We start from the raw sequence: 13765 nt of genomic DNA, 5'->3' as shown, positions 1-13765 counted from the left end.
TTTCAATAATTGTGTGTTAAAAAAGTTACTCAATAACACTTCGGCTTTATGTTGTGGCTGTGGTAGCCCAATAATTTGACCTATCGCCTCTCAAGCAGAGGGTGTAGGTTCAAATCCGGGCTCGCACCTTTGAGTTTCTCGGAATTTATGCGCGAAATTAAATTTGAACATTGAACTTTTCGGTGAAGGAAAATATCGTGATGAAACCTGCATGTATTGTAGCAGTTGAGCTCCTTGTGGAAAAGTTTGTCCAGGAAAGTACCTACCACCTTACCCATATGTGCCGCGACGCTGTATTGTGAGCATATCTGTTTCAATTTTGCAGGGTACCTATGGGTGCTGGTGAAATTAACAGGCACATGGGACTTGTTAACTTATGTCTCAAGGTAATGGGCGCAGTAGCAGTGCTCCTCAAATCTTTGTGATTTAACCGAGTGGCACTACAACTGTTATGAACAAGCATGTCGCTTACCACCTGGCGTACGATTTGTTCGTCCCGGCACTTGGTATCATAAAGATAACCGAAGAAAGTTCACAACCCTCGGATAACGTGTGAAATCCACAACCCGCATTGGCCCAGCGTGGCGGAATATGGCCTAAGCCAGAGGTATCCAGACTTTTTTTCTCATAGACCACTTTCAAAATTTAGCTGGTAGCTACATTTCTACCATATTCCATATCCATATTATTTTTTGTCACGCCAAAGTAGACCCCCGTCGAGTCTTCCGTGGACCCCTAGGGGTCCACCTGAACCGCTTCGGGAACTAAGGGCCTAAGCTCTCGCCTGAGTCGAGATCCGTGTCCAGCAGCGGGATGTATAAATGGGTCTTATAAATATAAATCCATATCGTGACGGAGTGGGCTTAAAGAAAAAAGGAAAACAAAACAACATTTTTAAATTGTTATTTCTTAAATATTTCACAAAAATAAATACAATAATGTTCAAGAGCATCAAGTTAAACAAAGAATACCAACCATTAATAATTATGAAGTAAAATATTTTAAGCAGCTTGTTATGAGTCTTAATAATAGGACTATATAGTACGTGAACACAGTGCAAAAATATCTGATCATAAAAATCTGCTTTATTTATGACAAATTTCAGTTTCTATCAACAATGCAGCTATTGTAAGTATGAGTTCGTGGGAGGATTGGCCTTGCTAATGGCGTCCGCCACAATTTTTGTGTTATTTATAAAAAACTACCGCATATAGGCGAAATCATCGATTATGTCGATGGAGCCATAACATTTAAAAGAAGAAAAAGAAGAAGAAAGTATTGCGAATTGATTCTTTTTTTAAATCTAATATTTAGGATATTCTTGAGGATTTTCGTCGCTGATATGGTTTCCAGAATGACTGTGAAGTTACTGTTTTTGTTCTTATATGATTTTAAGGGCAAAGATTTCTTATAGAATTTGAAATTTATAAATTAGATTGCAGCCATTGAAATATATTACAAATCCACTAGCACATTATTATATAATTAGCAACAATAAAATAAATAATCTTATTGTTTCTACTCAATCACGTAAACTATTTCTTCTTTTTTTTCTTTTCGACGGGTAAAGCAGTATTACTTTTTTTAACTACCTTCTTGTTCTTTACGTCCACTCTAATCATAACAGGCGGTGTCCAGTCTGGGGGCAGCTTCTCATCTGGCCACAACCGCCTGATATATTCCCGCATCTTTTCAGAGTCCACAGTGGGTTTTTTGTCTACTATCGGTCCAGGAAATGCTTTGATCAATCCATCTACCCAGTCGTCATTAGTTGGTATTTTTTTATCTTTCATCATCACGATGACCTCCTTTGCTCTGATGTAGTCAGCGGCGTAACTCAATGACAACAGGAACAACGGAACATTCGTAGGGTCTTTCTTCTTCATTTTTCCCATGTATTCACCACGTTTCAATATTAATGTTCTAGGATCGTCTCCAATAGCAATCCAGTCGTGCAAAACTTTATCGAATGTCACTACAAAATTCTTACGAACTTTCAACCTCCTTACCTTTTCTAGAATGCCCATGAAAGTTCTATTGACACAAATGTTGTCGAGGAACAAGTTTTTCAAACACACCTTCGGTTTTGTTAATGGGAGTAATATTTTACAGGCGCCAGAAGGAGTAAATTCGTTGTCTGAAAGATCATAAGTGTGTAGCTTAGAGTTTAGAAGATTCGATACAAGAATCGGTGCGCATTCGTCGTTCAATTTGTTGCCTTTTAAGTCCAAAATTTTTAATTGTTTTATGGTTGTTACTTCGGCGATAGCTTCTGCCACGCGTTCGCTGCTGAATCCCGCGTAAGAGAGATTTAGCTCTTGAAGTGTTTCGCTTGTTTCTGCTAGAGTCTTTAAAAACTTTACTACAGATCCCACGTGAACAAGAGGATTCCATGAAAGATCTAAATGTGTTATAATATTATGAATTTGTAGGGCTTCATGTAATGCCGTCACAGTATTCATTCCCAAACCGTTGTATCTCAAATTGACCCTACTGAACCTAGCGCCTGCAGCAATGAGTCTTACAAATAGCTCACCACCATCGTCGCTGAGATCATTTCGAGCTAGGCTGAATGTTTTAATAGTAATATTAGAAGTCATATAAGCGGTTAGGTTACGTAGCCCCACTTCCCTAATTTTACATCCATCCATAATTAATTCTTCTAGAGTAGTATTATTTTTGATCATTTGTCCTAAATGGTAGCAAGCGTCTATGTTAAGGTGATTGTCAGTGAGTTCAAAACGTTTAACGAAGTTGTTGCGCTCCAACGCCATCGCCATCATTCTAACGTTTGCAGACCCAGCACAGTAATATTTTAAATTTATTTCAGGGGCCTGTAGATTCGAATAGAAAAGGTTTACGGGACAAATATTATGTTCCTTACAAAGATCCATGTACAGATCGTATCCGTCATCTGGGTAGGGAGGACGCTCTGGTTCAGGGTTCAATAGTGCGATTTTGATACCTGGGTCCAAAACGGCTGGATAATTATAATATGGATGTCTGAACACAGAGCTGTCTGACATCCGTAGGTACTTTGTACACATTTCTCCGCTACCTGGGTCGTACAGGCCTTCTTCTTGTAATCTTTTTTTCGGGTTCACACTCGAAAATGGATTCGCTATAATAAGCGAGGACCATTCTTCCGCAGGGAGGTCTTCGCTGGAACTACTGACAATTTCTTCTTTTACAAACAAGACCTCAGCCGAAACTCCCAGGTTTCCTGCACTATCTTCCATTTTTGCACTTGAGTATCTATTTCTAGATATGTGCCTAAGTTACGACTTTAACAAATACGTATAAAAACTAAATATTGCTCAACCTTAGTCAACTTAACAAAAACTTAAATATCTTTCTACAAAAGCTAAAAGGTATTATTGTCTTAAAAAGAATGTACAATATGTTACAAACATAGAAGATGACATTAGATGACAGAATAATCGAAGTGGATTTTCAATATTTACGTCAAGTAAATTATTTAAAAATCAATAGAAGTCTTAGGCTCAACTCACACTGGCGCGGAGTCGAAGCGTCACGTCGTGTCCTATTTTTCAACTACAACGCTTGGCGACGCGCGTCGTCGCGCGGCGACGTTCGCATTAGTGCGCCCGGATCACAGTGTGGTCGCAGTTATGCGTCGACGCGCCTTTCCATATTCGCATAACACAAATTTGTAACTTAATAATGGGAAAATAGAGATGAATATGCTATAGGCGAAAACATGACGCGTCGTGACGCTTCGATTCTGCGCCAGTGTGAGTTGGGCCGTAGTACAAAGTTTTTGTTTCACTATAGTTTTAAACGTAAATGGCAAATTTTGGATATCAATAGGAATCTTATTATAGAAGCGTTTACAAAGCCCTTTAAATGAATTCGTGACTTTGTGAAGACGACTGTCGAAAATAGCTAGTTTATTTATATTTCTCGTATTAATATTATGTCTGTCACTATTTTTTATAAAAAAAAAGAACTTAAAAATAGGAAATGAAACTATTTTTCCGGATTTAAATCGCGTATATTAATTTTTTCAAACAAACCGACGTTTCGGGTCCCATGATCACGGTTGATTCAACCGTGACCATGGGACCTGTAAAGGTCCGGAAAAATAGTTTCATTTCCTATGTGTAACAATCGCGAAAACCTAAGAACTCGAAACTTAAAAATATCTTCAATCGACATAAGTTACACAATAAAGCAGAGTAACCGATATAACCTTAGTGGATGGAAAAAAAGTTTCTATAGTCTAAGGATATTATAACCCAAAGATTTGTAAAAAGGAGTACATAATTATATAATACTCCTTCCAATCGATGGGGCCAAAGAATAAAATAAAATAAAATGGATTGAAAAGAGATCAAATGAGGAAGTTTTGGAAAGGGTTGGGGAAGACAGTCTTTTGAATGCAATAGAGAGGAGAAGGGGGAAAATGTTTGGACATTTGTTGCGTAGTGACGAATTTGTGGTAATATAGGGCAGGATAAAAGGGAAAAGGAAGGGAGGAAGACCAAGAATGGCGTGTAGTGAACAAATAAAAAATAAGATCAAAGTGAACAGCTATAGAGAGGCCAAAGAACTGGCCTGGCAAAAGTGAGGAATGGAGGAGGCTACACCAACAAGAGTCTAGCTCTCAAATAAGATGATGATGGCCTAAAGATAAATTTTAAATTTTTAAATGGGACAGACTAGTGTTGTAACTTGAAAAAAAAACAAATGTTTCTTTTCACATTTTTGAAAAAAAAAAAACAAAGAAAAAATATACAATGGAATAACTGAAATAAAATAAGACACTAACTTTTGTTTTAAGAATATACACATATATATATATATATATGTGTGTGTGTGTGTGAATATATATAACATGTTTATTACAATCAATTACCATGATAATTATAACAAAAATTTAATCTTCATTTGTGGTGTTACTAGTGTTACTACTGTTACAGGTGTTACCCACACTTGTAATGTCATCAATATTTTCTGTGTCTTCGTTTCCTTCATTCAAATCCTACCGAATAATTTTACATAAGCGGCTTGCTAATAATTCTATATAAATGTTGCTAAAGGGTCTTTCAACAAGAACTTTGTTTTCTAAAACAAAATAAAACAAAAAATTTAGATGAAGATGATTCAAATTTTTATTGTATTACAAAGAGAAAAGTTCGGCAATTATGAATGAAAAATGATATCTGGCAAATGTCCACCACGACCACGCTGACAGAAGTCGATTCTTTCATCAAAATTTTTAATCACTTTTTGGCAAAATGTCGGGTCTATTTCGGCTATCGCATCACGGATTTTGAGTTTTAAGGCTGTAGTCGATTCGATTGGCTCCGTATAGACTCTGTCCTTAAGATAGCCCCACAAAAAATAATCCAGTGGTGTTAAATCACACGATCTGGCTGGCCATTTAACAGCTGAATTTCGGGAAATTACGCGATCAGCAAATTTGGTTTGCAATAAATTGATCGTCTCATTGGCTGTGTGACATGTGGCACCGTCTTGTTGAAACCACATGTCAGTGATATCCATGTCGTCAATGCTAGGCCAAAATTGAGTTGATAACATCTCGCGATAGCGTGATCCATTCACCGTTACCGCATTTCCAGCCGAATTTTCGAAAAAAAACGGCCCAATGCCAACGGCACAAGTCACATTGCCACCGAAACAATGAATTAATTTATTGCAAACCAAATTTCCCGATAATTACACGAAATTCAGCCGTTAAGTAGCCAGCTGTTAAATCATATGATTTAACACCGCTGGATTATTTTTTATGGGGTTATGTTAAAGACAGAGTCTACACGGAGCCAATCGAATTGATTGCAGCCTTAAAACTCACAATTTTTGAAGTGATTAACCAAATAAACCCACCACTTTCTCAAAAAGTGATTAAAAACTTTATGGAAAGAATCGACATCTGTAACTGTGGTCGTGGTGGACATTTATCAGATATCATTTTTCATTAATAATTGCCAAACCTTACTTTTATTAATACAATAAAAATTTGAATCATTGTCATCTAAATTTATTGTTTTATTTTGATTTACAAAAAGTTCTTATTGAAAAACCCTTTATATAAGGGATATGTGTGATAGGGAAAAAATATTGATGTCGCTCTTAGATAAATAAATAAGTAATGTTTTTATCAGTAATCATCAAAGTAGCGATGCAACAGCAATCGATAGATTTTTAAAAAAAGGTAAAATGTTAGCACTTAGCGTCAATTCCATAAAATGCTCTCTGAAATTCGGGGAATTCGCCACAAATTGACAACACTATGAGTGTTGCCCATTTACTTTGAGCAATTTATCTATGAAGAATAATATTAACAACAAAAGAGGAAATGTAGTAAAAAAAATATATTTGTCATATCATTGACTTACAAATAAATGGACGACGGGTCTAATACAAAAACCACGAAAAAAATGTCCCAAGTCAACCTATTCGAAATTTAAATTGTAATGTCATCGCAGTATCGCGCTGTCAGTAGAACAAATGAAGACTAAAGCGGAGTGTCGCGCTCTGTATACGATTTTAGCGCCTTACAAGTGCGGACACTTTTTAGCGCGGACCCGACGTCCATATAATTGTAAGTCAATGTGTCATATTGTCATATTTTTATGTTCATACATTTAGCAAAAAAACGTGCTCCAGAAAAAAAACGGTTTTTTAACAACACTAAGACAGATTGTGTTCCCCAGTAATAGCATAGTCGGTTGGGGTCAGGGACTCGGCTTCAAGAACCGGCGATCGAAACGTGTCCCATCGAGCAGAATCTACTGTGCTAGTGCTTATTATTAATACGTAATTACTAATAAGAAATGTTAATTTTACATTTCAATGAAATGTTGAAAATTCGTACGTTTTATTCTATTTATCAGTACTTTTCCATATCTATATTTGTCCTGAGATTCTGGTATATCTTTAATGTATTGACTTGTTATGAGTAACAGATTTTCAAGAAAAACTGTTACTCATAACTCATAAAAACACACGACATTCAAAAAGTAAAAGAGTATTGTAAAGATAACAGCTACTGTAAGTTATCCACGAACACGCTACACGGTGTAATTGATGATGTTCCGCAGGATAGAAAATATGCTTCACGTTTCTCCAGATTGGTTTAAGTAGTATTATTAAGTTTTGGAATAATAAGGGTTTTACATACGCGGCATGAGGATAATGTACAACTATATAAATCGAGTACGTTTTAGGCTAGCTTCTAAGTACCTGGCTGATAGTATGATAAAAGCGTAGAAGAATTAAAAAAGTAGTATATTATTACGGTAATATAACATCATCAATTTATAAATAACATCATTATCAACATCAACCCATTTATACGTCCCACTGCTAGGCACGGATCACGTCTCGAGGTTTAGATCGTAGTCCACCACGCTGGCCCAATGCGGATTGGAGACTTCATACATTTTCCGAGAGCTGTGAACCTTCTTCGGTTTTTTTTTATGATAACAAGTGACAGGACGAACAAGTCGTACGCCTGGTGGTAAGCGACATGCTTGTTCATAACAGTTGTAGTGTCACTTAGTGCTTTAAATCGCAAAGATTTGACAAGTGCCATGTGCCTGTTAATGTCAACAGGTAACCTGCAAAATCGAAACATAGTAATGCTCTCAATACTGCTTGGCGGCAGATATAGGTAAAGTGGTGAACCTTCATGAACGTGCAGGTCTCATCACGATGTTGTCCTTCACCGAAAAGCTCATGGAAAATTGTACATTACAAATTAATTTCGGACATAAATTCCGAGAAACTCAGAGGTGGAACCCGGTTTCGAACCCACGGTCTCTACTTGAGAGGTGATGGGTCAAACCATAAGGCTACTACGGCTTTTAACAGTAATAACATAAGGAATTATGACCAATCATATAAAATAACAGCCTAGTCACAATCACGCAGCCATTACATAGATACGAGTACTACCTACATACCTACCTATCAAGTATGATAGGTAGGTATGTATTGCAAAACAAAGGCTTCAGAATAAGCTCAACTATTACAAACTATAAGTATTTCAAGTTTTATTAATGGTCTCCACCGTTTCTAGGTGACCAGTGATAATAACGCATAATAATAATAACGCACACACTCAACATAGCCCCGCACTAGGGAAACCCTGTGTCGCGGGTGCCATGGACACACACATAGACAACCACAAATTACACCCAAACTCATGAGAGAAATAAATGTAAGTCATACAAATATTTCTCCCGGCCCGGGAATTGAACCTGGGACCTCTGCGTGGCAGACCGGCATGGTAACCCTTCGGCCACTGAGGCAGTGAAATCAATCCTAAATGCAACGAACGCCATAAACTACACCTGCCCATATAATATATACCCAGAGAAGAGTACAGAAGAGAACAGTTCTGTCAAGACAAATTGGCGGGGAAAAATTGGATGCCTAACACACTAGACGGAAGTAACGGCGTGCATTGGAAGGGACCTACACTCAGCACTGGGTGGATAGCGCTTGATGAGAGATAGAGCAACGAACGTTCGTTGTCTAGTAGTTAAAACACCGGAGATTAAGCTATCCTTATGCTTTTTTGATCAGTGATTAGAATTTAAATTTGTCAAAACTCATATCACCATGATACATAAACACGTTACTCTGGATCCTATACAGAAACTTCATTACTTACGATCGTCTTTAGGTGATTCCTCATTATAGGTTATTAGTGCTTTACAGTTTACCGCAGTCAACTACACCAACGATGGGCCTTATCAAAAGGCTCTATAATAATCGTCTCTGATACACAATCATGTGAAAGCTTTGTTTACGCTTCGAGCCATTAAACATGAATCTGCGCAAATGAGAAAGTTGATAGATACCGTCTATAGAAATTTACGCGCAAAAAAAAAACCATAGGTGAACGATCGACTCGCGGGACACCCTAATTACTTATTTAATTAATTATCACTAAATTGAATCACGGAGAGAGAATGGGGCAATCATAAAGGTTCTCTCACGTCCGATCAGTAGTGATATATCATTAAAATTGGATCGCTTGATTTCTTTTTTCAAAAATAAAACAAAGCAGATGTATTGGAAATGATAAGTTTGAGTCATAATAAAAACACTCACACAACCAAATTCCAACAAGCAAACCATCCAATAATGAGCCAATGAAAGTCCTGTAACAAGTTCGTAGCTATGTATAACATAACATGGGAAAAACACATAGAAATCTTGTGTATGAGAATAAATAGATTTGCATACGCTTTGTGGAGACTGTCTAAAGTTGTAGATCAAGATGCATTACTAACGGCTTACCACGGATATGTAGCCTCAATCATAAGATACGGTATTATGTTCTGGGGTAATGCCAAACGAAGTACGGACGTGTTGATTGCACAAAAAAGGTGCATTCGGGCAATTTGTGGGTTGTGCCGTATGGACAGGTGTATACCGCAATTTGAAAAACTGAGATTATTAACAGTTCCTTCAATATATATATTTGAAACGGTTCTTTTTGTTCGGAAAAATCTCACACTCTTCAGCAAGGTGGAAAGTACACGAAGACACAATAAATTGAAACTGGTTGCCTGTAAGACTACCCTCTTTCATGATAATATTTGTGCGATGACGCCAAAACTATACAATAAGCTGCCTAATTATATACTTGAGACTAACGACAATGCCAATTTTAAAAAGCAATTATTTAATTTATTGACTGGGAAAGCATATTATAAAGTCAGCGATTACTTAAATGACAAGAACATAATAGTTAACCACCACAAAATAATGACATAAATATAATTAAGAATTAAAATTAAAATTAAGATTTGACATTATGTAATTAAAATGTAATAGTATACTGTTAAATTAATTTAATTATGTAAATTGTATTCCGTAAAATTGGCAATACGAACTGACACAACAATGTTAAATAAGACCTTATAGACGTGCGTACACAATAAATGATTTGATTTGATATGTAACTACTCGGAATACGCAGTCTGAGAAACAAAAAGTTATTTGTGTTTGGTTTCAAGATAACAATGTACCCTATACTTGAATACCGTTTTTTAAATTTATCTGTCCGAGATAGAATTAAGTTTGTAGTGTAAAATGTGTGTTTAAAGTGTTACGATCGAGGTATTCCATTGCGGCTTGTAGATTCGGTCCATGCAAACAATGCCAGCAAAATTATAACGGTTTGTTTACAAGTACAAAATAGTGTAGATGCCGCGTCTACTGTACACTGATAATAACATTTCGAATGTGTTCGCTGCATTTCATAGTATATGCAACCTTAATATTAGAGTAATTAGGTATGATAATAGCGTGCAAACCAGCCGAGAGGTTTGCAACAGGTTTTATTGTCCACCGCGGTAATAGAAATTTGCTGATGTCGAAAAATAATATCATCACGCACGTGCGCTGTTCCTGGTAGCCAGTATTGTTTTATTACTGACAATTTTTTTTTTATATGGTTCACTGTTCGTCTCTCGGGAGTCGGACAGTCGGTGACTAACTCGAGTCACTTAGTAGCAGTAGAGTTCCTTGTTAAAGAGTTCGTCCAGAAAAGTATAGCCAAGCTGTCCGCTGTCAAGCGTAATATAAGAATGCGTTTCGGTTTTGAAGGGTAAGGGTGCTGATGAAACTACAGGCAGAGAGGTTTATGTCTCAAGGTGCGTTGCAGCGGCTCTCAGATTTTTGAAATTGAAAGAGAGAAAGGTAACTGTAACGATATTATATACAATATAATATCGTAACAGTTAATTTATTTATTTTATGTGTTAAAATAGTGATAACTCTTTTACTGTTTCTGCGATCAGATTGTGGAATTCTCTCTCTGAATCGATTCAAGGTTCCTCTTCTGTTGACTCCTTCAAGCATCACTTCCTCAAGTCCTAAGTTTTGTCTTTTTCTCCACTATCCTTTCATTTATTTCCTATACTTATTATTTCATCTTTCCTTTTCCTTTTAAAGTATATAAGCATTTATTATTATTATTTATGTATTGTTATGTATTAATAATATTTGTATGGATATTTCTATCTACGTATATGAGTTTATTAATAATTATTATGTAGTGTACTTATAATGATATTCTTTGATTGCACCCCTTTTGCATATCCCAAATACTAAAATTGCCTGGAAGAAATTGCTATATAGCAATAAGGCCGCCTGTTGCACATTATCTTACTATCTTCATACCTAAGTTACTTTATTGTATTTTAACAATAATTTAATGTAGAATAAAGATTATTTCGTTTATTCATTCGTAAAGTGATCGAACCGATATAGTAAACCACTGATGTCAAAAACAAAATATAGAGAATAAAATAAGTACTTTTAAAGCATTTAACAATAAATTCCATAAAATTCAACTAGCGATTTGGAGTCAACGATTTGTAAAGACACCGACAATCGACATTTACAGCTGAAAATGCAGGGTCAGCTGTGAAATTGCAATGTTAGTTCTCAGATCTAGAAGACCAAGCCACTTCGGAATGTTGGTTTGGACATTGACACAGCGAATTCTTGCTGTCGACTACAAAAAGATAAAGGAGCTGAAATTTTACCTGTAGGTGAGAACAGGAAGTAATACTGTTGATTTTTGTAACTTGTTTTTTCAGGGTTTCATAATCAGACAGAGAAAATTCTGTTTATAATTTTCACTTTTTGCGGGCAACATTAGTTACTATTATTTGTCGATACAGGATTTCCTAGTTCGATTGTAGTGATATAATCTATTTGGAGATTATATTTCAAAGCCAGTATTTAAGTAATTTACTTTGTAGTCTAGCTTTGCCGAAATGAAAATACAGAAAGTTCGGTCCACAAGATTTTTTTTAAAAGATGATAAAAGTATTTAAGGAGGCTATAACAAATAAAATAATATAAAGAAAAGGTTAAATTATTGTAAAACACTCCCTATAAAAGTATCTAACACAATAAATAACACTCACCCCAAAAGAGCCCATGTAACTTAAGAATTGTAATAGTAATCAGCTTGAAGTTTAACAAAATGGAGGTGATTGGTGATTTATGGGCACGTCGATTCGTTTCAAGAATTTCGATGGTAGTTACAACAGATAGAACAAACGTAAGAATAGTGTAGGAAGAGAAATTCAAGACCGATTCAAAATTTTAAGAATAAGTGGCTAGGAACCAGAAAAGAGGATAATAAAGATGGAGGGTTATTTTTTTTATGGTACTAAATGATGAGACGAATAAGTCGTGCGCCTGATGGTAAACGATACGCCTGGCCGTAACAGTTGCAGTGCACTTAGAGCTTTAAATCGCAAAGATCCGAGATGCACTGCCTCTGCGCCCATCACCCTGAGACATAAGTTGAAAAGTCCCATGTGCCTGTAATTTCATCAAAAACAACAACGTCGTCACAACTTCAGCGTTTTAATTATGAACTTTTCTCAGAATAATTTTATTATTTCTTATTATATTTACAGGTAACATGTTAAATTTATAAAATGAATTTAAACAATTGTCTTTTGCAATAAACAATAAGTAAATAAACTTTGCTATAAACATTATTTATCATATTTTTTTTATAATATGAAGTGACGGGACAAACAAGTCGTGCGCCTTATGGTAAGCTACACGGGTGTCCATAACAGTTGCAGTGCCACTCAGAGTTTTAATTCACAAAGATCTGAACGGCACTGCCACTGCGCCTGTCACCCTGAGACATAAGTTGACAAGTCCCATGTGCCTGTAATTTCATCAGCACACTTCTTACACTTCAAAACTGGGACACAGTAACGCTGACATTTGACATTGCTTGGCGACTAGGTAAGGTGGCAGAACTTTTTGGCGCATAGATTTGTAATAGTCTCTAATTCACTGTAATGGTGAAAAAAAAACATCGCAAGGATACCAGGACGCCGGAGAAGATTCAATGCTTCGAAGACTAAAGTCACAACCGCTCATTGGCCTATTGTGGTGGACTGGAGTGTACATCCTTGCGCGTATTGATGTAGCAACAAAAAATTTTCAACAAGTTCCGAGAACTTCGATGGATGAAACTACGCCTAGCTAGTAGCTAGCATATAGTACGTTACTACCGTTCCCGAAGACTTAAGGTGCTTCAGTGGAGGGCTTTGGAGAGGGATCGTGCCCTAAGACTTCTCAACTCTTTTGTTCCCTTATGTATGTCGCCGTAAGATAGCGCAAATCGTATTTTCGCGAACAATCGGTTTTTCGATTCTATATACTGTTAGCGTCGGAGCCTCTCATAAAAACGGGAGATAGAAGGCGAGGTGCGGAGCCTGAGGATCACGCAATCGAGACATTTGAAAAGAGTAAAGTTTCGCATCTTCATCCAATAAATTAATTAAGGAAATATTCTTAATTGCACATTAAAAATTATAACAACAACAATGAAACAACAACACAAAACAGTAATGTAAGTATAACAGAATAAGCTAATGTCCAAGTTCTAGGCTTCATCAATTTCATTATTTTTTCAATGTTTTCTTTTTAAATATGGATAAGTTTTTCATATGACTAATAAATATATATAACATTCAATAAATACTCTTTAATATCTTATTCATCAAACATCAATGCGGTTAATCTAACTGTATGACAGAATGGAAAATAGTGTTTGTCGCATAAGACTTGTGTGATTGTGAAGAAAAATAATCGATAGATTAACGATCCTTTACTTTTTTCTATTGTTTTTGTCCATGGCAAACAACACGCCTGTCTATAACAGCTGCAGTGTCACTTATAGCTTTAAACGCAATGACTCGAGGAACACTGCCAGTGC

General features: G+C 36.2%; 2 protein-coding genes across 3 annotated transcripts in view; both read right to left on the bottom strand.

Annotated features, from left to right (window-relative positions):
• The window catches only part of LOC113230662 (probable beta-hexosaminidase fdl), a 190870-nt gene that overhangs the window by 87637 nt on the left and 89468 nt on the right, over window positions 1–13765 (bottom strand). The window lies entirely within an intron of this gene.
• LOC113230837 (leucine-rich repeat-containing protein 74B-like) lies at window positions 1536–3239 on the bottom strand. The gene has a single exon (XM_026464936.1). The coding sequence runs from the start codon at window positions 3237–3239 to the stop codon at window positions 1536–1538; it is 1704 nt and encodes a 567-aa protein (XP_026320721.1).

The sequence above is a fragment of the Hyposmocoma kahamanoa genome, unplaced genomic scaffold (genome assembly GCF_003589595.1).
Source record: "Hyposmocoma kahamanoa isolate Upper Pololo Valley unplaced genomic scaffold, ASM358959v1 64, whole genome shotgun sequence".
Lineage (NCBI taxonomy): Eukaryota > Metazoa > Arthropoda > Insecta > Lepidoptera > Cosmopterigidae > Hyposmocoma > Hyposmocoma kahamanoa.
This window is presented reverse-complemented; position numbering and strand designations above follow the sequence as displayed.

Coding starts and splice junctions, on each gene's coding strand:
- LOC113230837 (XM_026464936.1), bottom strand. CDS start 3,239: ATGGAAGATAGTGCAGGAAACCTGGGAGTTTCGGCTGAGGTCTTGTTT.